At 42.1% G+C, this 24,727-nt stretch overlaps 1 protein-coding gene across 1 annotated transcript; it reads right to left on the bottom strand.

Moving 5' to 3' along the window:
- Window positions 1-1,770: 1,770 nt before the first annotated feature.
- Window positions 1,771-2,715, bottom strand: LOC121140826 (olfactory receptor 10V1-like). Its single transcript, XM_040747097.1, has one exon. The coding sequence runs from the start codon at window positions 2,713-2,715 to the stop codon at window positions 1,771-1,773; it is 945 nt and encodes a 314-aa protein (XP_040603031.1).
- Window positions 2,716-24,727: the final 22,012 nt, after the last annotated feature.

Genomic DNA, 24,727 nt, shown 5'->3' with positions numbered 1-24,727 from the left:
AATCAAATGCTTCTTTTATAGCAGGTACCTTGGTCATGGTGTCTCTTCACAGTGATAGAACAGTAACTAAGACACCTACCCATGTGCTCCTGCATACATGAAAATACCCATTTATACACATACATGCATACATACATACATACACACAAAAAATGCATGTATATATACATGCAAAAAGAGGATGTTGCATCCTTCTTCTATATTGTAACTACATATTGGCATTTGCAGGCTGTGAGCAACCCTGTAAGCATGTTTGACTTTGATCAGTATGGTACTGTTGGCAATTGTCTGACAATACAATATGTATTCCACCTACCCAGCCTAATGTCTGGAAGCCTAATGTCCTACAGACAGCATGTACCTAGTAGCACACTGCAGTAGGATATGGAGCCAAAAGTGTCAGTGACTGAGCGAAGGATGCTTTTCATTTATTTATTTTCTCGAAATAGGGTCTCAGGTCAACCTTGAACCGGCTATGTAGCTAAGAATGGCCTTTAACCCTTGTTTCTGTTGCCTCTACCTCCCTAATGCTGGAATTATAGGCATATGCCACTATGACCAGCTTCTTCCTTGTTCTCATCTTTCAAAGAAAGAATGCAAATTTCAGTTCTATAAGATGTTCGATGAGTTCTATAAGATCCTAGTCATGATTTTACTTTTCTGCTCTTTGGAGCTCTTTCAAAGAACTGGAGTTTTGCAGCACATGTCTTGTAGTTTTCTAGATCAGGAAGCAAAGGCCTGAGAAGGAGATTTCCAACTCTTGTTTCCTTCCAGCTCTCCACTGAAGAAGTGGGCTTCCTACTCAAACACCAACTTGACACCAAACCCACCGCTACACACACGCCACTCCCTCTACTGTCACTACTCTAGGGCTGTATAATAAAACATATGAGCAATATTAAGTGGACTCATTGGGCAGTATTTACATATACCTATGTCAGTCAGTGGTTCTCAACCTTCCTAATGCTGTGACCCTTTAATACAGTCCCTCGTGTTGTGGTGATACAAACCATAAAACTATTTTCATTGATACGTCACAAATGTAATTTTGCTACTATTATGAACCATAATGTACATCTGTGTTTTCCAATGGTTTTAGGCAAGTACTGTGAAAGGATTGTTCAATGCCCCCCAAAGGGGCACAATCCACAGAGTGACAACCACTTACCTGTGTGCATATATGTAACAGTATTTAAAGAATAGTTCATGATTTTGAGAGAGAGTTGCGCAGGAGAGGGGAGGAGTTGGAGTGGACAGAGGAACATATGGAAATGATGTAAGTATAGTATTCATATATGAAATACAAAAAAAGGAACTCAGCATTTATGCAATGGGAATGAGATTGGTCAAAGACTAATGCTTGTCAGGCTGCTGGCTTCGACCTGCCCTGTGTTCAGGGTTCAGGACTATCATCAACCTAAGACCTGTGTCGGGAGGAAAGTCCAAGGTGAGACAGATGTCACATATGATGACTAGGAAAGGACAACTATGTTCACGGCTATGTTTCAGTTTAAAAGTGACATGATCTTTTCACTCATGTCTGCTAATCTTCATAGCCCTCAACATTTAGACTCTGCTGGTATTCTTCATCCCTGTGTTGGAGAATGACGAACCTGAAGCTGAGAAAAGGAACATGACTGTTGACTAGTAATGTGACTGGGAAAGCTAACTCTCAACCCTAAACACTGCAAACCCCGCCTCCCCATCTCATCAACAGTCGACTCAGCACCTCTACTCCCCAGGGTCGGAGAGGGTCATTCGGAGTGCTCACTATTTTTCAATCAGGAGGAACCCCATAACTGCCTTTCTGAAAGCATCCTTGAGTTCTCTGTTCCTCATGCTGTAGATCAAGGGGTTCAGCATGGGGGTGATGAATGTGTAAACCACAGAAACTACCTGGCCCCGCTCAGGAGAGTAACTGGAGCTGGGACACAAGTAGATGAGGCTTGTGCAGCCATACTGCAGGAGGACCACAGTCAGGTGGGAGGAGCAGGTGGAGAAGGCTTTGTGCCTCCCCTCAGCTGAGCGGATCTTCAGGATCGCATCCACAATGAAGACATAGGACAGAGTGATGAGGAGGAAAGGGATGGTGAGGACGATGACACTGACCACAAACAGAGTGGCCTCGTGGACATGGGTGTCTGCACAGGCCAGCCTCATGACAGGGAGGACATCACAGTAGAACAGGCTGATTTCCTTACTGCTACAGAAAGGCAGACGGAAGATGAGCACAGTCAACTGCATGGCCAAGATGAAACCCAGCAACAGTGACCCTAGGGCCAGCTGGACACACAAGTGCCAACTCATGATGAGGGTGTAGCGCAGAGGGCGACAGATGGCCACAAACCGGTCATAGGCCATGACGGCCAGCAGAATACAGTCAGCACTGCCCAGGAAGATGAAGAAGAACATCTGGGCACCACAGCCTGCCAGGGAGACCACAGTTCTCTCTGTGGACAGGATGCTGGCCAGAGTCAGGGGAGCTATGGTAGAAGAATAGAAGATCTCCAGGCTAGCCAGGTTTGCCAGGAAGAAGTACATAGGGGTGTGGAGACAGCGATTGATCCAGATGGTGAGGACGATGGACATGTTCCCTCCGATGCTGACCAGGTACATCATGAGAAAGACCACAAAGATCAGCATCTGCACCTCGGGGAGTTTGGAGAAGGGGCGGAAGTGGAAGAGGACCATCCCAGTCTGATTTCCTTCTTCCATGAGCTTAGTGCATTGGGTCTGCTACTGACACAGGTGATGCCCCTGAGGACAGACGGATGTTAGGACCTGATGTTCCTTCTGGGTGATATGCTAGACTCCCACCCTCACTCATCTTTGTCACCTCAAATCCAACTGTTATTTTGTATACTGAGTCTATATTCAGCAGCTCACTTTTGTGACTGTTCTAATCAAAGAATAACAATTGATTATGGAAAGCTTTTGCTGGAATAGGGCATTAACTACATTCTCATTTTATTACTCTACTTCTTTCTATCCTATCCTCCCAAAAGTCTAAGCTGACTATACAATAACCCTACACTGTCCTCTACAGTCCTAGTGACCTTTGCTTTTCATTCTGTCTCTGAAATTTGCCTATTCTAGATACCTCAATATACATGAGATTATTCAATTTATTAAATATAATCTTTCAAGAGCTATCAAAATGCATTTTAAAGTTTGTACTGAGGTGCCTTTTGTGGCCAGTTATTGCTGCTTGCAGAAGCTATAGACATTGAAATGAAAATCACAGCACTAGTTGAGGGATCCCTCCTTATGAAGGGTTGGTTAGGGAGGCTCCAGAGCTCTCAGAAAAATACAGGTATTGGCTGTCTACCAGAAAGAGATACAGGTAAGGCCCTAAGGCTGAAGACACACCACACACTTTGGTTGCAAGAAACAGAGATCAAGCCAAACTTCACACGAGGCTTCCTCCCTGCTGGCTAGAGTTCATAGTTCCAGAAAGTCAAAAACCTATGGTTGGGATTGTCACAGACTCTTTAGGTGGGGAGAAGGTATAATTTACTACTGATGTTTCCTTAAATGGGCATATAGCAAAATTGCATTATAAAAATTTATACTTATATTCATAGAAGTTCTCAGCATTACTCAAAAAAATTTCCTTTGCAGAGGGTAACAGCTAATGTGGAGACTCACAACTAGTCACAGTGCTGATAACACATGACTATGGAGTGCTTAACCCTAAACAAAACATCTCTATGACCACTTTAGAGGTCCAAGGAGCATTGCAGAAAAGGGGGTCAGAAAAGGGGGCATGAGGATTTTAAGAGCCAGAGATAGGGAGGCGGTCTATGAAATGCTGTCTTCTGGATATAACATGGCTGTTGCACTACAAACTTACAGCAACTGTGGCTACCTACACAAGATAAAGCCATTTAGCATCCCATCATAAATGGGAAGGAGGTTGTGAGGTGAATTCCTCCAGAGCTAAAGGCAGGTTTCCAGAGGAGCTGGGGTCATTTTTTTCCACCAGCACTTTGCCTACACTCCAGTAAATAGTCCCTACTCATGTTCATAAAAGTAACTCTAAGTAAACACAGAGAGAGACACAGAGAAGGGGGAGTTGGCAAGGAGACCATCATAAGCGAAGGGATGTAAGAGACGATAATGGGAATGAATGTGATCAGAACACACTGTATACATGCATGAACTTGTCCCAGATATTTAAATTACGTTACTTTCATGGCTGAATAGCATTCTATTGTATGTACATGTTACATGGTTGTTTTTAATCCACTCATCAGTTCATCCACAATGCCCAATTTCTCCCTTCTTGGCAATTGAGAATAATGTTGGAATATTCAGCATACCAATAACTTTTTAAGTCAAGTCAAGGAATTGTAAACCAGAGCAAACCACTCTCAAATCACAAACCTTCCATTTTCGTGATTCTTTTCATAGTAGCCAAGAGTGTCTCTGGAGTTAAATTGTAAAAATGATAATGTTAGGATGCACAATGGGACCTTAGGCAATCTGTGGAAGCTTTCTGCTTTAATTTTTTGATCCATGAAAAGAATAGCGAGACTCTACTCTTACAAACATTAGGAGGATAAATCTGCCTGGGCCCTAGTAAGAGCTCTATGAACATTAGCAATAATCATTGAAACTGTTTCTTTGGGGAACTAGAGCAATAGTTGTCAAGAGTACCGACTCCTCTTCCAGAAAACCTGGGTTCAAAACCACATGTGGTGGGTAGTAACATCGTAGCTAATAACTGTCTGCAACTCTAGTCCCAGGGGATCCAACACCCTCTTCTGACCTCTGTGGCCACTGTAAAAATGTGGTACACAAACATACATGCAGACAAAACACACATAAAAAAAAACAAAAATAAAGAAAACCTAAAACCAAAATGTTTTCTTCTGTCTCTGGTTTTCTGTCTCTTCAAGACCTCTGTGATGCCTCCAGCTTCCCCCAAAAGTCTCCTTTGAGTTCCTCCTGGTCCCATCCAATTAAGATATCAGGCATAGCTCTTCTTAGTCTTCTGTCAAAACACAATCTAATACAATACATGAGCTCCTTGACTTTCTGTAATCTTGTTACCTTCTGTGACATCCAACAACATCCCTAATACAGATTAGAGATAACAAGATCACAACATCCTATAGATGGGGATACCAAAGATTGAGTGGTATTATCAACTCCAACAATACCATCTTCTGAGTCAACTCCTATTTTGTTCCTCTCCAAGACTAATTCAAAATTCCCTGGTGTCTTCAAATGTTCCATTCCACCTCCTTCACTAATTCACTAATATCTTGGTTACTTTTCTATTGCTGTGATAGCGCACCATGACCAAGGCAACTTACAGAAAAAAAGAGGCTTATTGGGGACTAACTTACAGTCTCAGAGGGTAAATCCACAGTCATCATGAAAGGGAGCATGGCAACAGACAGGCAGGCACAGTGCTAGAGCAGTAGCTGGTAGCTGAGAGCCTCCATGTGACACCAAAGCATGAAGTAGAGAGGGGGGAGAGAGAGAGAGAGAGAGAGAGAGAGAGAGAGAGAGAGAGAGAGAGAGAGAGAGAATTGGAAATGTGTTTGAGACTTCAAGCACACCACCAATGACACACCTCCTAAGTCTTCCCAAACAGATCCACCAACTGAGGTTAAGTATTTAAACATATGAACCTATGAGCCAATGGGGGCTATTCTCATTCAAGTCACCATAATTGATGACCTAGCCTCCAATATCCTAAAAAGCTACCCCGAAGACACTTACTATCATTCTCATAAGCTTTAGAAATACCATTCTCTGCTAACCTTTGAGGAGATCACATATTATTATATTCCTTGGTATATGGATTCTTTATCTACTGCCAAACTAATTTCTCAGACCTTCCTGTTTCTTCTGGAAATTTCCTACCCCAAAGTTTTTGATCAATCCAATATCTACACCACTGTTCCCCATTCTACAGCAACTTTATCTCCCATTGAATAAAGCAGTTACCAGCAGTTTTACCCTTCAAGATGTCATGCTAGGTTTGGTAGAACTGCTTACAATCCCACTGCTCAGGAGGTGGAGGCAGGAAAAACAGGAGTTCAAGGTCATTCTTAGTCATATGGTAGGGTCTGAGGGCAGCCTGGGCTATATCAGATTATGAGATTGGGTCTCCAAAGTGAAAAAAAAGGGAAGGAGAAGGAGGTGTAGCAAACAAAATCTCTCTATTATCTCTTTCCCACAATAGTCATTATCTGTTCTTTATTACAAGCAGACAAGCAATCTAGTTATATTTACTTCCTCTACTCCTTGAGACCATCTTAATGAAGGTTGCCAAGAACCTTCCAGTTCCTGAGTCAAATAAGTAGTTTTGAGTCTGTCTATGTTGCAATCAAACCCATTCCTTTCTTATAAATTCCTGCCTTCTGCTCTCAGTGGTTCCATTGTATCCTCCCATCTCTCTGGACACTCAATTTTCAACACTGGGAAAGCCTGTTTTTCCTGCTCAACGCAAAGTTTTACTGGCTTTTCAACTGATTGCACCCCCAGATTTACTTTCCACCCTCCCATGTCCTGTGGAAGGCTAGTTTCCAAGGACTGCATCACCTGGGTCCATCACCCTCTGACTTCTAGTTAGGTTTGACCAAAGGTTGGTGCTAGTTGGAAAATGAAGAACTATGTTATAAGAGGCAGAGTGTTCATCTCCCATAGACTATCATCCCCCCCAAACCTGTGGTTTAGTGACCACAACTCTGAGTGAGTACCATATCCTCCATAGTACAAGGTGTGGCTGAGCTCCAGGGACTCTGTTCCCTTGCCTTATTACTCCTTCCCCAAGAATAGAGACAGCTTCCCATCATTGTTCGCCCTCAGTGCTCCACCATTCCTTATGGGTTCTCTGAGTTGTTTCATTGCATTTGTAAATAATCCCAATACTAGATGTTTGTCCATAGTATACTACATAAAACTGGTCATAATAAATAATTAATTGATGCTTAAAGAGGCAACTTCTATTGTTTTAGTTTATCTTAAAGTTTCAATACTGAATATTCCTTGCACTGCTTACGATTAATAGAAACAAACTTCACTGCAAATTTCCATGGTGTCTACAATAACAAATTAGATCAATAAAATGCACACAAATACGAACACACACAAGCATATATACAATCATATACCTTTACCACCACATCCCTTGTGTAATCAAAACCAGATATCTGTTCTTTCTCTAGTGTGTAAACATTTGTCTTCATTCAGATTATTATTTTAAAAATACCATTGGTTGCAGACCATAGACTTCTGTCGATCAAAATTCTGACCAGAGAAAATCCCAAGTTTAAGGTAGTCATAGGCTGGGTCACAGTGAGGGATGTCAGATTGGTGCCTCCTTCTTCTGTATCCTCAGAGAGAAAAGAGAAAACTGTACCCACTTTCTGCTCTAGAGGAGCAACAATCCCTTTACAGGACTTTCATGTCATTTCCTCATCTAAACCTACTTCCTCCTCAGGCCCCACCAACTGATAACATCACATTGTAGAGTTTAACACCAGCATGTGGACAGGGATGGATGCAGACACATAGTTCAAAAGTGTTTAACCTGCCATGGCATACAGAAAAATACTGTTGCAAACTTTGCTTCCTGAATTAACAGTGAAGCCACACAAGGTGTCAAGACCCTTCCAGAAGAATTTGTCTTTGCCTATATTTGCTATACTCCTGCCTGAAGACATGCCGTGACTTTTGCACATGTGACAATCATGGAAGGCCACTGTTCTTTTCCATCATGGAGAATGGAGCAAACAGTATTCCTACTGATCGCAGTATTCCCTTGAATCTTTTCTCTATATTTTGGAATAGCCATACATTTTAAAATCTGACTCCATGCCCATGTTGCTCTTTAGCTCTGTGCTGTCATCTGATGCCACAGAGACATTTTGAGCAGCCATGCCTGTGCAGAGAAGTTAGAAAATGAAATACAAATTAAACAATAGGAAATCAAATAGCCCAATCAATAAATGGGCTATTGAAGGAACCAGTTTAGAAAAGATAAAATGATCACATGAAAAAAATGCTCAGGAGGTGGGAGAGATGTCTCTGAGGTTACAGCACGTGCCACTCTTGCAGAGGACCTCAGTATGGCTTCTAGCACCCATGCTGGGCAGCACAAAACCATCTGTAACCCCAGCTCCATGGGGTCTGACACCCTTTTCTGGTTCCTATGGGAACCTACACACATGTGAACATATTATGCACTACACACACACACACACACACACACACACACACACAAAATAAATAATAATGAATTTAATATAATCTTAATGTTCAATCACACTAGCCATCAGAGAAAAGCAAACTGAAACTACATCGGTTCCATCTCAACCTAGTCACAATACTAGTCATAAGGAAAACAAACACTCTCGGGATCTGAAATGAAGGGAACCCTTACACATTGCTGGTGGGAATGTAAATGAATGCAGCCATTGTGAAAATCTGAATGGTGCTGCATCACAAAACTAAAACTGCCATATGAACTAACTGCATCACTCCTGGGTAGGTACACAAAGGACCCCAAGCCAGCATACAGTGGAGAGAATGGCACATCAACATTTGCTATAGCACTGCTCACAATAGCTAACTTACTGAACCAACCTAGGTGCCCAACAATAGCAGAATGAGTCAAGAAAACACAATGCAAGCTTTTCAGCCATAAAGAAGAATGAAGTTCTGTTATTTTGCTAGAAAGTGGTTGCAAATGAAGACAATCACACTAAATGAATTAAGCCAGCCTCAGAAAGACAAGTGCCCTGCTTTCTCTTCTTGTGGCTATTCAACTCCATAGAAACACACCAAAATTGTGGAAGTAGAGCAAGACCCACTCCACCACCCAACCCCACACACCTGAACATCCTCCCCATGGCCAGCCCTACCCAGCAACCCAGCAGACTAATCTAGTGTACTCCCCACCAGGCTGGAGGCAGATAAGAGACCTGCCTCCAGGCTGCTTCACCCCACCCCACCCCCACCACCCACTGGGTGTTGTCCCACCAAGACCCACTTCCCTGCCCAACCCCAAGAAACTGAAAATCCTTCCCATGGCCAGTCCTTCCCTAAAGCCCCAGAGGACTCCATAGACACAGGTGCAAACCATGCCAGTTGGAAAATCAGGCACAGGTTCAAACCAAAATAGTTGGAAGAACAGGCACAAGCCACACGGGTTGAAAGAAAAGATGAGTAAACAACATTGTAAGAATACATTCAACTATCAAAAGAATAATATAGCACCACCAGAACCCAGTGATCCTAAAACAGGAAAACTTAAACATTCCAATGCAACGGAAACACAAGAAAGCACACTTAAAATTGCTTTATTAAGATGATAAAGGATCAGGGACCAGCTGTTCTGGTGGGACCAGGTACAACAGGCCCTGAATCTGGACCTGTGTTCCAGTGCCTGGGGACCGCCTAGGAACTGCCCAGAGCTTCCAATCCCTATGGGAGCCAAACACCCCAGACTCCAGGTCTTCTCTCCCACCAACAAGACCAGGAAACCAGCAGACCCAGGGAGACCAGGGGACTAGCTGTGCTGGCAGGACCAGGTAAAATAGGCCCTACAACTGGGCCTGTGTCCCAGTGCTTGGGGATTGCCTGGGAACTGCACAGAGCTTCCAATCCCGGCATGAGCCAAGCACCCCAGATTCCAGCTCTTTTCTCCCACCAACAAGACCAGGAAACCAGCAGATCCAGCAAAGGGACCAGGGGACCAGATGGGAGGCTAAGCACCCCAGATTCCTGGTCTTCTTCTCCACCCACGGGATCAGAACGAGGGCGAGGAATAGAAGAACTACCAGATTATTGGATTTGCTAGCACCCACCAGAAGGGAACTCTGGTCCCCTAACCACCAGACCGGTAAGGGGCTCTTTCTGCACCCACCAGAAGAAGAGATGGGAAAGAGACAATACAAAAACACACTCAGCAACAGAAAAACAAATATGACACCACCAGATTCAAGAGACTCCACACCAGCAAGACTCCAACATTCCAATGCAAATGAAGCAGAAGAGAATGACCTTAAAACCACCTTCATGAAAATGATAGAGCCCCTAAAAGAGGATATAGGAAAATCCCTCAAAGAAATGGATGAAAAAACAAACCAAAAAATGCAAGACATGGAAGAAAAAAACAAAGCAAAAAATGCAAGAATTGGAAGAAAAAACAAACCAAACAAGGCAGGAAATGGAAGAAGAAACAGAGCAAAAAATGCAAGAAATGGAAGAAAAAAACCTAAGCAAAAAATGCAAGAAATGGAAGAAAAAACAAAGCAAAACTACAAGAACTGGAAGAAAAAGCAAACCAAAAAATGCAAGAAATGGAAGAAAGAACAAACCAAAAATTCATAAAAATGCAACAAATGGACAAAAAGATAAACAGAAAATTGCAAGAAACAATGCAAACAGTGCAAGGGTTGAAAACTGAAATAGAGACAATAAAAAAAAACACAATCTGAAGAAAGGCAGGAAATAGAAAAGCTGGGCAAACGGTCAGGTACTACTGATACAAGCATTACCAACAGAATACAAGAGATGGAAGAGAGAATCTCAGGTGTTGAAGATACACTAGGAGAAATGGATTCATCAACCAAAGAAAATCTTAAGTCCAACAAATCCTTAACACAAAACATCCAGGAAATATGGGACACCATGAAAAGACCAAACCTAAGAATAATAGGTATAGAAGAAGGAGAAGAAAACCACCTCAAAGGGGCAGAAAACATATTCAACAAAATCATAGAAAACTTTCCCAACCTTAAGAAAGACATGCCAATGAAGGTACAAGAAGCTTACAGAACACCAAGTAGAGTGAATCACAAAACAAAGTCCCCTCACCACATAATAATCAAGACCCCAAATATACAGAATAAAGAAAGAATATTAAGAGCAGCTAAGGAAAAAGGCCAAGTAACATATAAAGGCAAACCTATCAGAATTACACCTGACTTTGCCTTGGAAACTCTGAAAGCCAGAAGGTCCTGGATAGATATTCTACCAACACTAAGAGACCATGGATGCCAGCCCAGACTACTATACCCAGTAAAGCTTTCAATCACTATAGACGGAGAAAACAAGATATTCCATGACAAAACTAGATTCAAGCAATACGTATCCACTAACCCAGCCCTACAGAAAGTTTTGGAAGGAAAACTCCAACCCAAGGAAGTTAACTACAACCAGAAAAACATAGACAATAGAGAATCCCTCTCTACCAACAGCCAAAAGAACAAAGGGGTGAAATTCCACACATAACTCTACCACCACTAACCATTCCAAATCAAAGAAGAATGAGCAATCAATGGTCATTAATATCCCTCAACATTAATAGCCTTAACTCACCCATAAAAAGACACAGGCTAGCAGAATGGATTCGAAGACAGAACCCATTCTTCTGCTGCATACAAAAAACACACCTCACCCTCAAAGACAGACATTACCTCAAAGTTAAAGGTTGGGAAAATTTTTTCCAATCAAATGGACCCAAGAAACAAGCAGGAGTAGCAATCCTAATATCTAACAAATTAGACTTTAAAATAAAGTCAATCAAAAGACATTAAAGAGGTCATTACATACCCATCACAGGCGAAATCCAGCAAGATGAAGTGTCTATCCTGAACATCTATGCCCCAAATACAAAGGCATACACATTCATAAAAGAAACATTACTAAAACTTAAATCACATATAAAGCCCCACGGACTTATAGTGGGAGATTTCAACACAGCACTCTCAACACTAGACAGGAATACCAGACAGAAACTCAACAAAGAAGCCAAGGATCTAATAGAAGTAATAACCCAACTGGGATTAACAGACATCTATAGAACATTTCATCCACATAAAAAAGAATATACCTTCTTCTCACCACCACATGGAACCTTCTCAAAAATTGAACACATACTTGGCAACATATCAAACTTCAGCAGCTTCAAAAAAATTGGAATAACTCCATGCATCTTATCAGACCACCATGCGTTAAAATTAGAATTCAACAACAACACAAATTGCAGAAAACCTACAAACACATGGAAATTGAATAACGCACAACTGCACCATTCCTGGGTCAAAGAAGAAATAAAAAAGAAATTAAAGACTTCCTCGAATTCAATGAGAATGAAGACACAACATACCCAAACCTATGGGACGCATTGAAAGCAGTGCTATGGGGGAAGTTCATAGCACTAAGTGCCCACATGAAGAAACTGGAGAATAGTTATACTAGAGAATTAACAGCACAGCTGAAAGCTCTAGAACACAAAGAAGCAAACTCCCCCAAGAGGAGTAGATGCCAGGAAAGAATCAAATTGAGGGCTGAAATCAATAAAGTAGAAACTAGGAAAACAATACAAAGAATCAATGCAACGAAGAGTTGGTTCTTTGAGAAAATCAACAAGATAGACAAACCTTTGTCCAAACTTACCAAACAGCAGAGAGTGAACACGCAAATTAACAAAATTAGAAATGAAAAGGGGGACATAACAATGGACTCTGAGGAAATTCAGAGAATCATCAGGTCATACTTTGAAAACCTGTACTCCACAAAATTCGAAAACTTAAAGGAAATGGGCGACTTCCTGGATAGCTATCACTTGCCAAAATTAAATCAAGAACAGATAAGCAATTTAAATAGACCCCTATGGAAATAGAAGCAGTCATCAAAAGTCTCCCAACCAATAAAAGCCCAGGTCCAGATGGCCTCAGTGCAGAATTCTACCAGACATTCAAAGAACAACTTATACCAATTCTTCTGTAAGTATTCTATGCAATAGAAGCAGAAGGATCTTTGCCAAACTCTTTCTATGAGGCTTCAATAACCTTGATTCCCCAAGCCACACAAAGACACAACTAAGAAAGAGAACTTCAGACCAATATCCCTCATGAACACTGATGCAAAAATACTCACTAAAATACTGGCAAATCGGATCCAAGAACACATCAAAACAATCATTCACTATGATCAAGTAGGTTTCATCCCAGGGATGAAACCATCAATGTAATCCACCATATAAACAAGCAGAAAAACAAAAATCACATGATCATCTCACTAGATGCTGAAAAAGCCTTTGACAAAATCCAATACCCCTTCATGATAAAGGTCTTGGAGAGATCTGGGATAACAGGAACATACTTAAACATAATAAAAGCTATATACAGTAAACCAACAGCCAACATCAAACTAAATGGACAGAAACTCAACGCAATTCCTCTAAAATCAGGAACAAGACAAGGCTGTCCACTCTCTCCATACCTTTTCAACATGGTACTTGAAGTTCTAGCCAGAGCCATGCAACAACAAAAGGGGATCAAGGGGATACAAATTGGGAAGGAAGAGGTTAAACTTTCACTATTTGCAGACGATATGATAGTTTACATAAATGATGCAAAGAACTGTACCAGGGAACTCTTACAGCTGATTAACACCTTCAGCAAAGTGGCAGGCTACAAGATCAACTCAAGAAAATCAGTAGCCCCACTATATACAGATGATAAAAAGGGCTGAGAAAGAAATCAGAGAAACATCACCCTTTACAATTGCCACTAACAACATAAAATACCTTGGTATAATGCTAACCAAACAAGTGAAAGACCTGTATTGCAAGAACTTTGAATCTTTAAAGAAAGAAATTAAAGAAGCCCTCAGACAATGGAAAGATCTCCCATGCTCTTGGATAGGTAGGATCAATGTATTAAAAATGGCAATCCTGCCAAAAGCAATCTACAGATTCAATGCAATCCCCATTAAAATCCCAGCACAATTCTTCACAGACCTTGAAAGAACAATAATCAATTTTGTATGGAAAAACAAAAGACCCAGGATAGTCAAAACAACCCTGTTCAAGGCAATGTCCGGAGGCATCACCATCCCTGACTTCAAAATCTATTATAGAGCTATAGTCCTGAAAACAGCTTGGTATTGGCACAAAAATAGACAGGTAGACCAATGGAATCAAATGGAAAATCCGGATATTAACCCACACACGTATGAATATCTGATCTTTGACAGAGAAGCTAAAAATATACAATGGAATAAAGAAAGCATCTTCAACAAATGGTGCTGGCAAACTGGAGGCTGGCATGTAGAAGACTGTGGATCGATCCATGTCTATCGCCATGCACAAAACTTAAGTCCAAATGGATCAAAGACCTCAACATAAATCCAGCCACACTGAACCTCTTAAAAGAGAAAGTGGGTGGTACCCTTGAATGAATTGGTACAGGAGACAGCTTCCTGAACATAACACCAGTAGCACAGACAGTGAGATCCACAATTAATAGATGGGACCTCCTGAAACTGAGAAGCTTCTGTAAGACAAAGTATACAGTCAGCAAGACAAAAAGACAACCCACAGAATGGGGAAAAATATTCACTAACCCCACATCTGACAGAGGGTTGATCTCCAAAATTTTCAAAGAACTCAAGAAGCAAGTCTCCAAATCACCAAAGGATCCAATTAAAAAGTGGGCTGCAGATCTAAATAGAGAATTTTCAATAGAGGAGTCTAAAATGGCTGAGAGGCACTTGAGAAAGTGCTCAACATCCTTAGCCATCCGGGAAATGCAAATCAAAACAACTCTGAGATCTCACTCCTGTCAGAATGGCTAAAATCAAAAACACCAATGACAATTTATGCTGGAGAGGATGTGGTAAAAGGGGAACACTCCTCCATTGCTGATGGGAGTGCCAACTTGTTCAGTCACTTTGGAAATCAGTGTGGAGATTCCTCAGAAAAATGGGAATAAACCTACCACAAGACCCAGCAACTCCACTCTTAGGCATATATCCAAAAGATGCCCATTCATACAACAAGGATGTCTGTTCCACTATGTTCATAGCAGCATTATTTGTAATAGCCAGAACTTGGAAGCAACCTAGATGCCCCTCAACTGAAAAGTGGATAGAGAAAATGTGGTACATTTACACAATGGAGTACTATTCAGCAGAAAAAAACAATGGAATCCTGAGATTTGCAGGCAAATGGATGGCACTAGAAGAAACCATCCAGAGTGAGGTAACACAGTCACAAAAAGAGAAACATGGCATGTACTCTCTCATATATGGATTTTAGACCTAGATCTGGGGAGTGCCAGCCTACAATCCCATGGCCAGAGAGTCTGGGAAACAGAACCTTCATTCAGTGGCTGATGGAAGAAGAGGCAGTCTACCACAGCTAAGCACTGAGCTGAACTCAAGAAATCCAGTAACAGAGAGGGAGGACTGATGACCAAAGAGAGTAAGACTAGGCTGGTTTAACCCCCAGAAACAGCTGGCCTTAGGGCACACATAAGGGCACCTACACCACCACACCAGAACTCATGCGCATGCAGCACATATACACCACATGCACACACTACACACACACACACACACACACACACACACACACACACACACACACATAGTGAGAGAAGCCGAGACAGAACTTAAGAGACCAATGAAAAAGACAATCTTCACGTTAGCACTGAAATAGTACTGCAGGACTCCCTTTCTGTGGTTCTGTAGTAGAGCTTTACAGCTCTGTGTGCACTGAATCAACACTCCACACTAAAGAAGCAGGGCTGGTGAGATAGCTGTGTAGACACCAGAACTGGAACCTAAATTTGATTCCCAGGACCCACATGGTAGGAGACAACTGAAGCCCCAAAATTGTCCTCTGTCTCCACATCTCCATACTCATGATGCAGCACATGAACACACACACACACACACACACACACACACACACACACACACACACCAGTGCAACAAAAACAATTAACCCAGGAGTGCTGTGAAATGTGAACTTGTGAACTTTACACGGCTTCTGACCTCACAGCAGCTATGGCTACCTGCACAAAGCTTCTAGCACTGATGTGGAAGGTGCCCTCCACTCACTCTCTCTCTCTCTCTCTCTCTCTCTCTCTCTCTCTCTCTCTCTCTCTCTCTCTCTCTCTCTCTCTCTCTCTCTCTCTCTCTCCCTCTCTCTCTCTCTCCCTCTCTCTCTCTTAAGACAGGCTTTCTCTGTGAAGCCTGACTGTCCTGGAACTCACTGTAGACCAGGCTGGCCTCAAACTCAGAGATCTTCCTGCCTTTGTCTCCTGAGTGCTGGAATTAAAGGTGTGCAGCCCCACCACTCAGACACAACTTATCTCTTCTTGAAGAAAGTACTGACAATTGATAGCTTCTGGAGGAGTTTTGCTTTTTTATTTGTTTTTGTTTGTTTGCTTTTACATCATTTAGTGTGTGACCACTGGTAGATTTCTCATACTGCGGTGAATGTCCCAACACCCATGCACATGTGAGCTGCACTAAATGGACACTGGATTACATTTTAAAAAGAGAACATGAGGTTTAGAGGGTCCTTGTCAAAGAGGATTTGGGAGTAGCCATGGCTGTGTTACACTGTATATATGTCTGAAATTCTCAAAAATAAAGAAAAACTAATATTTAAAAGAGTCACATAAAGTTTAACTCACCATTCCAGACTTTTGAAATCCTGGGAAAACCTCCAGTTTTAATTCAATATATAGCCAAGTTCTCCCCCTGGCATCTGCAACTACAAGGAACTTGTGCCCCTAAAGCTAAGTCTGCTCACTGAATCTCGGCTCCAGGAAGTTGCATCCCTCACTCAGGTTCCTCTATCCAACATGTTTCAAGTAATTTCGAAAATCAGAAGAGCAAAGAGGAAAAGGATCAAGTGTAGACTATGACCAGGACCCAAACCCTCAGTGAGTTTCATGTCTATGAATAAACACCACTTACTAAGAGCATGAGTACCAGGGTTCCCATTGACATACACCACACACCCTTTTGTTCCTCTTCCTTTCTTACATTTTTGTTCTTAGCTGTTTTTTGTTTGTTTTATATTGTGTTTAAAATATTTGTTTGTTTGAGGGGTATTTTATTTCAGTTTTTGTTTTTTGAGTCAGGGTCTTACTCTGTAATATATAGCCCAGACTGACTGAAACTACATATGTAGGTTAGGCTGGCCTCAACCTCATGAAGAAATTGCCTCAGCCTCCCAAGTGGTGGTATTACACACATGAGCCATCACATACAGGTTTGCTTTGAGACATGTATTGACTACATAGCCACTGCTGGTCTTGAACTCATGATTCTCACACTTTGCCTCTCAAGTGCTGGTATTACAGGTGTGCACCACGCTCCTGGAGTTGCACACACATTTCTCTGAGTAGACATAGATACATATGTAATCCAACTTGACCATGAATACTATGTTTTCCTTTTTTGTGGTAGCTACTAGGAAACCCAGACTAAGCTTGACACTCGGTTATTGAACATTCTTTGCCCCAAATTAAAATTAAATTGATATTTCTATTTTCATTTTTTACTTTTACCCTATGCATTTTCTTTTGACCTTCAGGTCCGATTGTGAGCTATTTTATTTTTTAAGAGCATCCAAAATATAATAAACATGGAAACAGAAACTTACTCTTGCCTGTTGTGACTTTATCCAAGGCACTGAGGAGTAACTAAGAAAGCTCCCCACTCTTCACTCTTCCATTCATGCCTCTTCTGATGGCTTTGCCAAACAATAAAAGTGAAATACTGTGAGCTTCGGCTATGGTTAATGACACTCTTCTTCTGAATTCCCAGCTACCTTTGTGACTGCATAATTCCCCACCACTTGAAGGCCAGGTTGGTAGGGTCTGGGTGTCTCCTCACATCTCTAGAAATGTATCAGCCTCTAATGCGTCACTTTACAGTACCAGTTCAGCCTCCAAAACTGTCATCCAAAAGTCTCTCCTTTTCCAGAAATTCAACTCAGACTACAGAACATAGAAGCTGTGTGGATTGCAATATACTTTCTGGCTGTTCGATAAGCATTCATTCCTCAAGGGAGGGTAGATTTCTGACTACCATGAGGCACCCTTCAGAACTGACCACATTTCCAGGGAAATGAATCGCTCCTCTGGTCCTTTTCAGGAGGGGGATGTTTGCTCTAAAGACTGGTTTGTGATGGTCATTATTTGTACCAAGTAAAGGTGACTCCTCGTTAGCTATAGGAGATTAAACTACACTCTAGCTTATCTGTGATTCAACACCAGAAAGCCCCTCTCAGGAGATGCCAAGGTCAGGAGCACTCATTGGACCAACACACAGCAGCTCACACATGTCTCCTCTGCCTCCTTCCTTTCTTCTGCCTGGAGGACCTAGCACCACATCCCCAAACCAAGGCTGACTGAAATCCAAACTGTGGTCTTTCTAATGGCTTGGCAACCACAGAGCTGAACCTCTGAGACTCCCCCTTCCTCTGAGGACAGCACACACTTCCATATGCCAGCTCTTCCCCCTGCCCCTTCAGCAGGGAAGAACATGGGACTTGGGGATTTGTGGAGTTGGAATTCTGGGTTGTTTCCCTGTTCTCACTCTTCATCTCATTTCTAGAGAATTCCCTGCCCACTTTGATTCCACCAAGCCCCAGGAGGCTGACTTGGCTTTCCACTGGACCAGCCCCAGTAGGTCTTTGAACACAAATAGGAATTGTTTGGGGATATGATCTTGTAAACTGGTTGGTTTAATTGCTACTAGATTTGGCTACGTTTTAATCATTGGCTCAGTGACAGAAACAGAAGGCATAATTTAGTGGTACCTCATCAATTCCAGCCACACAATATGCAGATATATTTCAACCCTTCTCTTCTATTTTTAGGTTCCCCATTTTTTCTTCTCTTAATGTCTTAATCTCTCTCTCTCTCTCTCTCTCTCTCTCTCTGTCTGTCTCTCTCTCTCTCTCTCTTGTGTGTGTATTGCTCTATCTGTATATTCTATTGCTCTCCCTATTTTTCCTATTCCCTTATCACTTTATAATTTCTTGATTTAATGTGCTTTTGATCATATGGAGGTTAAGAATAGAGTCATCTCATAATGAAAGATCTACTCACTCCTTGGCAGGAGTGCTATCCTATAGTGAGTCGCTTTCTTATTACAGGAGTTTGTAAAGAGGGAGCTTGGTCTCTGGTAATATCTACAAGCCCAGCTCAATACATTGGTGGAAGGGATAGGCAACAGCAAAAAGCAGAGAAGGTATTCCTCCTGTGTGGTCCTCTGGGGAGTCCTTGCTGGCATTAGGTTTGCCTTTGGATTGGGCAAGCGCTGGAACTGTGTTCAGAAACAGTCTTTTCGAGGTGTGCTCTGGTTGATCATTGTCTCCTTCTGGTCCTACAAGATATCTGGCTCTAAGAATGCCTTGTCACTTTTAAGCTTGAGGAGACCAATCTAGTTACAAGATGATCGCTTTTCTGCTCTCAGTGGAGGCCTCCCTCCAAGGAAAATGACCCCTGCCCTGGTGGTGTGTTGAGCTGTGCAGTTCTGATGTTCTGGAAACCCTCTGTGATTCAAGAGGAAAGGCTAACAACAATAATACTTCTGTGCCTTCAGTAAAAGTAAAGGAGTCAGACAGACATAAAGTGAAGGCAGAGATCCAGCTTTCATCCTTCTTCAGTCACCCCAAGGACCCAAAGTGAGGAACCAGTGGTTTTTCGAAAAGCTTTTTTTAATGCCTGTCTCATTCTGGCCTATCTTCTAGGACCAGACTTCAGGGAAATGCATAAATGATAGTGACCAACACATCATTTTCTCCCAGGATGTTCTCTCTACACTCCCCCACTGATTCACCCCCACTATTTTTTTTTTTTTTGGTTTTTCAAGACAGGGTTTCTCTGTATTGTTTTGGAGCCTGTCCTGGAACTCGCCAGTAGACCAGGCTTGGTCTCAAACTCACAGAGATCCACCTGCCTCTGGTGCTGGGATTAAAGGTGCGTGCCACCACCGCCCAGCCTCACCCCCACTATTATAACCTTTTAAGTTCAACTGCAAAATACAATGGGCAGAGTAGGAAAGTATATATATATATGTATATATATATATATATATACACACACATTGTGGGTTATTATTTTAACTATGTAAAGATAAGTTACATTTGTTTATGATGCACAATATTACTTTAAGTGTGAAAAGATATGTTACTTTTATTTATTCTGCATTTAATCATGTAAAGGTATTGCATTTGTTTCACCTTGCCTGCCTAAGGTACCTGATTGGTCTAATAAAGAACTGAATAGCCAGTAGCTAAGCAGAGAAAGGATAGGTGGGGTTGGAGGGCAGAGAGAACAAGTAGGAGGAGAAATCAAGTCTCAGTGAGAAAAAGGAAGGAGAAGAGAACAAGGAGAAAGAGAGGGACATACCCAGGGCTAGAAGCCAAGCAGCCGCCAGCCAGCCAGACAAAGAGATGGCAGAAAAGTTAGACATACAAAAGGAAAGTAAAAAAATGTAAAAAGCACCGAGGCAAAAGGTAAAGAGAAACATGTTAATTTAAAAGAGCTAGCCAGACACGAGCCTAAGCCAGGCCAAGCATTCATAACTAATAACAACTGTGTGCTGCTCCAAAGATCAATTTCCTTGTTAAGAGCAAAGACCAAGAATACAAAAGCACTGGGTTTCATTGGTTTCAAAGGATAAAATTAGTCTCCGTGGCAAAACGATTAGATAGCATTCCATTACTATAAAAGATAGGCAATGCCAGGTGTGGTGGCTCATGCCTTTCATCCCAGGCTGGAAGGCAGAGGTTATCCTGGTTTACAAAAGTGAGTTCCAGTAAGAAAGCCTGGGCAACCTATGGGGCCCTGGGCAGTAGATCAGTGTTTATCCCTGGCATACAAACGGACTTCGTGTGTCCATAACACAAAGAAGGATGCTCTATGAGCCTGGACTCTTAGGGGAATGCCTGCCCTGAGTGAAATGACAGACTCTGGATATCCCCTATTTGGAAGGAAGTGGGGATAGGGTGGGATGCGGGAGGAGGGAAGGGAGAGGGAACTGGGATTGACATGTGAAGCAAGCTATTTAAAATTAAAGTAATAATAATAAAAAAAGTGAGTTCCAAACAGACAGGGGTACACAGAGAAACCCTGTTGTTGTTGTTTTTATGCTCTTTGGGGGCCACCACCCAGCTCCCAAATAAATGCATGGAGACTTGTTCTTGCTTGTGAATGCCCAGCCTTAGCTTGGCTTGTTTCTAGCCAACATTTCTAACTTGAATTATTCTGTTTCTCTTTAACTACATTTGCCTCTGGTCATTTGCCTTTCTATATTATTTTTTAATTTAAATTATAAACAATCTTATTTTACGTATCAATCCCAGTTCCTTCTCCCTCCCATCTACCTTTCTTTATTCTGTACATCTTTATTTCCTTCTTCCTTCTTACTCTATGGCTGACTGTGTGACTGGGTGACTGGACCCTAGCATCCTCCTCTGCTCCTTTTTTTTTCTCCTCCCTCCTCTTCTTCTTTTTATTCTCTCTGCATACTAGCCCTGCCTCTTTCTCTCCCCTGCCTAGACACTGGCCATTCAGCTCTTTATTAGACTAATCAGGTATTTTAGGCAAGGTAACACAGCTTTACAGAGTTAACAAATGCAACATAAAAGAGTGCAACACGGCGAGGGGTGGGGGGAGTGGGAGCTGGGAAGAAGAGAGGGGGAGAAGAGGAAGAGAGAGTAGGTCATGGGGGAACAGGAAGGTTGAGTGGTGGGGGTAGAATAGGGGGAAGAGGGAATCATAGGTTGGTTAGAAGACAGATCAGGCACCAGTGTGACCTCTAGTGATCTAAAGGGATGACACCAATTGGCAAGCTAAGCAATAGTGGAGAGACCACCTCGAATGCCCATTCCTGATAATGAACTTGATATCTATAAACATCCTGGAGCCTTCATCCAGTGACTGATGGAAGCAGAGGCAAACACCCAGTTAAGCACTGAACTGAACCCAAGGAACCCAGTGACAGAGAGAAAGGAGCGATGAGCAAATTGGCAAAGAATGGGCTGGCAAAACCAGCAGAGACAGCTGATCTGAACAGGGGAGAGCTCTTGGACCCCAGACCGACAGCGGGTAGGCCAGCATGGGACTGATCCGGACCCCCGAATGTGAGTGTCAGTGAGGAGGCCTGGGCAACCTATGGGGCCCTGAGCAGTGGATCAGTGTTCATTCCTGGAATACAAACAGTCATCGTGTGCCCATAGCACAAAGAGGGATGCTGTCTCAGCCTGGACTCTTAGGGGAGTGCCTGGACCCTACCCAGAGTAAAATGACAGACTCTAGATATCCTCTATGTGGAAGGAATTGGCAATAGGGTTGGAGGCTGGGGGGATGAGGGGGTGCGGGAGGAGAGGAGGGAGAGGGAACTGGGATTGACATGTAAAACAAGCTATTTAAAATTAAAATTAAAAATTAAAAAAACAGAGCGAGTCCAGCTTCAGGTGAGATTGGGTCTCCAGCAGGGACCGCCCGCCCATCCCCCATCCCTCTTGATCTTCGGGGCTGCTCCTGGCATCCAGAAGACCCACCCACACAGGAAAGACATCAGCCCCTCCAAGACCCCAACCCCAGCGAGTCCAGCTTCAGGAAAGACATCAGCCCTTCCAAGACCCCAACCCCAGCGAGTACAGCTTCAGGAGACCTGCCCACACAGCAAAGAAGTCAACAATTCCAAGACCCCAACCCCAGTGAGACCAGCTTCAGGAAAGACATGAGCTCTACCAGGACCCAAACTCCGTGTCAGCATCCCCAGCTTCAGCTGCAGGAAGGAAGGAGACCAGTGGAGACGGAAAGACCCCACCAGCACCCACTGAAAGAAGAGATGGGAAGAAGACAGAATAAGAGATCACTCAGCAATAGAAACACCAACATGACCCCACCAGAATCCAGGGATCCAACACCAGCAAGACCCGAAAAGCACTACATAGACGAAGAAGAGGAGACAGACCTTAAAAATTATTTCATGAAGATGATGGAAACCCTCAAAGAAGAAACGAGGAAATCCCTTAAAGAAATAGAAGAAAAAACAAACAAAAAAATCCATGAAATGGGGGAAAAATTCAAGAAATAAACAAATCTCTCAAAGAATCTAAAGAGCACCAAGAAAGAACAACCAAAAAAATTAAGGAAACAACTCAAACAGTTGAAGGATTAAAAGCTGAAATAGAAACGATAAAGAAAACACAGAATGAAGGGATGCTGGAAATAGAAAAGCTGGGTAAATGATCAGGAACTACAGATGCAAGTATCACCAATAGAATACAAGAGATAGAAGAGAGAATCTCAGGTGTTGAAGACTCATTAGAGGATATAGAGTCGTCAACCAAAGAAAATCTCAAAACCAACAAATCCTTAACACAAAATATCTAGGAAATATGGGACACCGTGAAGAAGCCAAACCTGAGAATAATAGGTATAGAAGAAGGTGAAGAAATTAAACTTAAAGGTACAGAAAACATATTCAACAAAATCATAGAAGAAAACTTCCCTAACCTAAAGAAAGATATGCCTATGAAAGTACAAGAATCTTACAGAACACCAAATAGGCTTGACAAGAAAAAGAAGTCACCTCGCCATATAATAATCAAAACATCAAGCCTACAGAGTAAAGAGAAAATATTAAGAGCAGCTAAAGAAAAAGGCCAAGTAACATACAAAGGCAGACCTATCCAAATTACACCTGACTTCTCAATGGAAACGATGAAAGCCACAAGATCCTGGACAGATGTCCTACAAATGCTAAGGAAACAAGGATGCCAGCCCAGACTACTATATCCAGCAAAGCTCTCAATTACCATAGATGGAGAAAACAAAATATTCCATGACAAAGCCAGATTTAAACAATACGTATCCATGAATCCAGCTCTACAGAAAATGCTAGAAGGAAAACCTAGATCCAAGGAAGATAACTACATCCACAAAGACACAGGCAATATATAATCCCACTTTACAAAACACCAAAAGAAAAAGGGAGGAGAAACTACACAAAATAACTTCACTAACAATAAATCAAGCGCAAACAAGGATCACCAATCAATGGTCATTAATATCCCTCAATGTCAATGGCCTCAACTTGCCTATAAAAAGACACAGACTAGCAGAATGGATATGAAGACAGAACCCTTCCTTCTGCTGCATACAAGAAACACATCTCAACATCAAAGACAGACGTTATCTCAGAGTAAAGGGCTGGGAAAAGATCTTCCAATCAAACGGCCCCAAGAAACAAGCGGGCATAGCAATCCTAATATCTAACAAATTAGACTTCAAATTAAAACCAATCAAAAGAGATGAAGAAGGACACTTCATATTCATCAAAGGAAAAATACATCAAGATGAAGTCTCAATTTTAAACATCTACGCCCCAAATACAAAGGCACCTACATTCGTGACAGAAACATTACTAAAGCTCAAAATGCACATAAAATCTCACACACTAATAGTAGGAGACTTCAACACTCTGCTCTCACCGCTAGACAGGACCTCCAGACAGAAACATAACAAAGAAACAAAAGAACTAATAGAAGTTATGACCCAACTGGGTTTAACAGACATCTATAGAACATTCCACCCAAATACAAAGGGATATACCTTCTTCTCGGCACCACATGGAACCTTCTCTAAAATTGACCACATAATAGGAAACATAGCAAGTCTCCACAGATACAAAAAAATTGGAATAACCCCCTGCATCTTATCAGACCACCATGCATTAACATTAGAATTCAACAATAACACAAATCGCAGAAACCCTACAAACTCATGGAGATTGAACAATGCACAATTGCACCATCCCTGGGTAAAGGAACAAATAAAAAAGAAATTAAAGACTTCCTCGATTTCAATGAGAATGAAGACACAGCATACACAAACTTATGGGACACTTTGAAAGCAGTGCTGAGAGGAAA

The sequence above is a fragment of the Mesocricetus auratus genome, unplaced genomic scaffold, assembly GCF_017639785.1.
Source record: "Mesocricetus auratus isolate SY011 unplaced genomic scaffold, BCM_Maur_2.0 Super-Scaffold_4256, whole genome shotgun sequence".
In the NCBI taxonomy this organism is placed as follows: Eukaryota; Metazoa; Chordata; class Mammalia; order Rodentia; family Cricetidae; genus Mesocricetus; species Mesocricetus auratus.
Note: the sequence above shows the minus strand (reverse complement) of the source record. Positions and strands in the feature narration are given on the sequence as shown.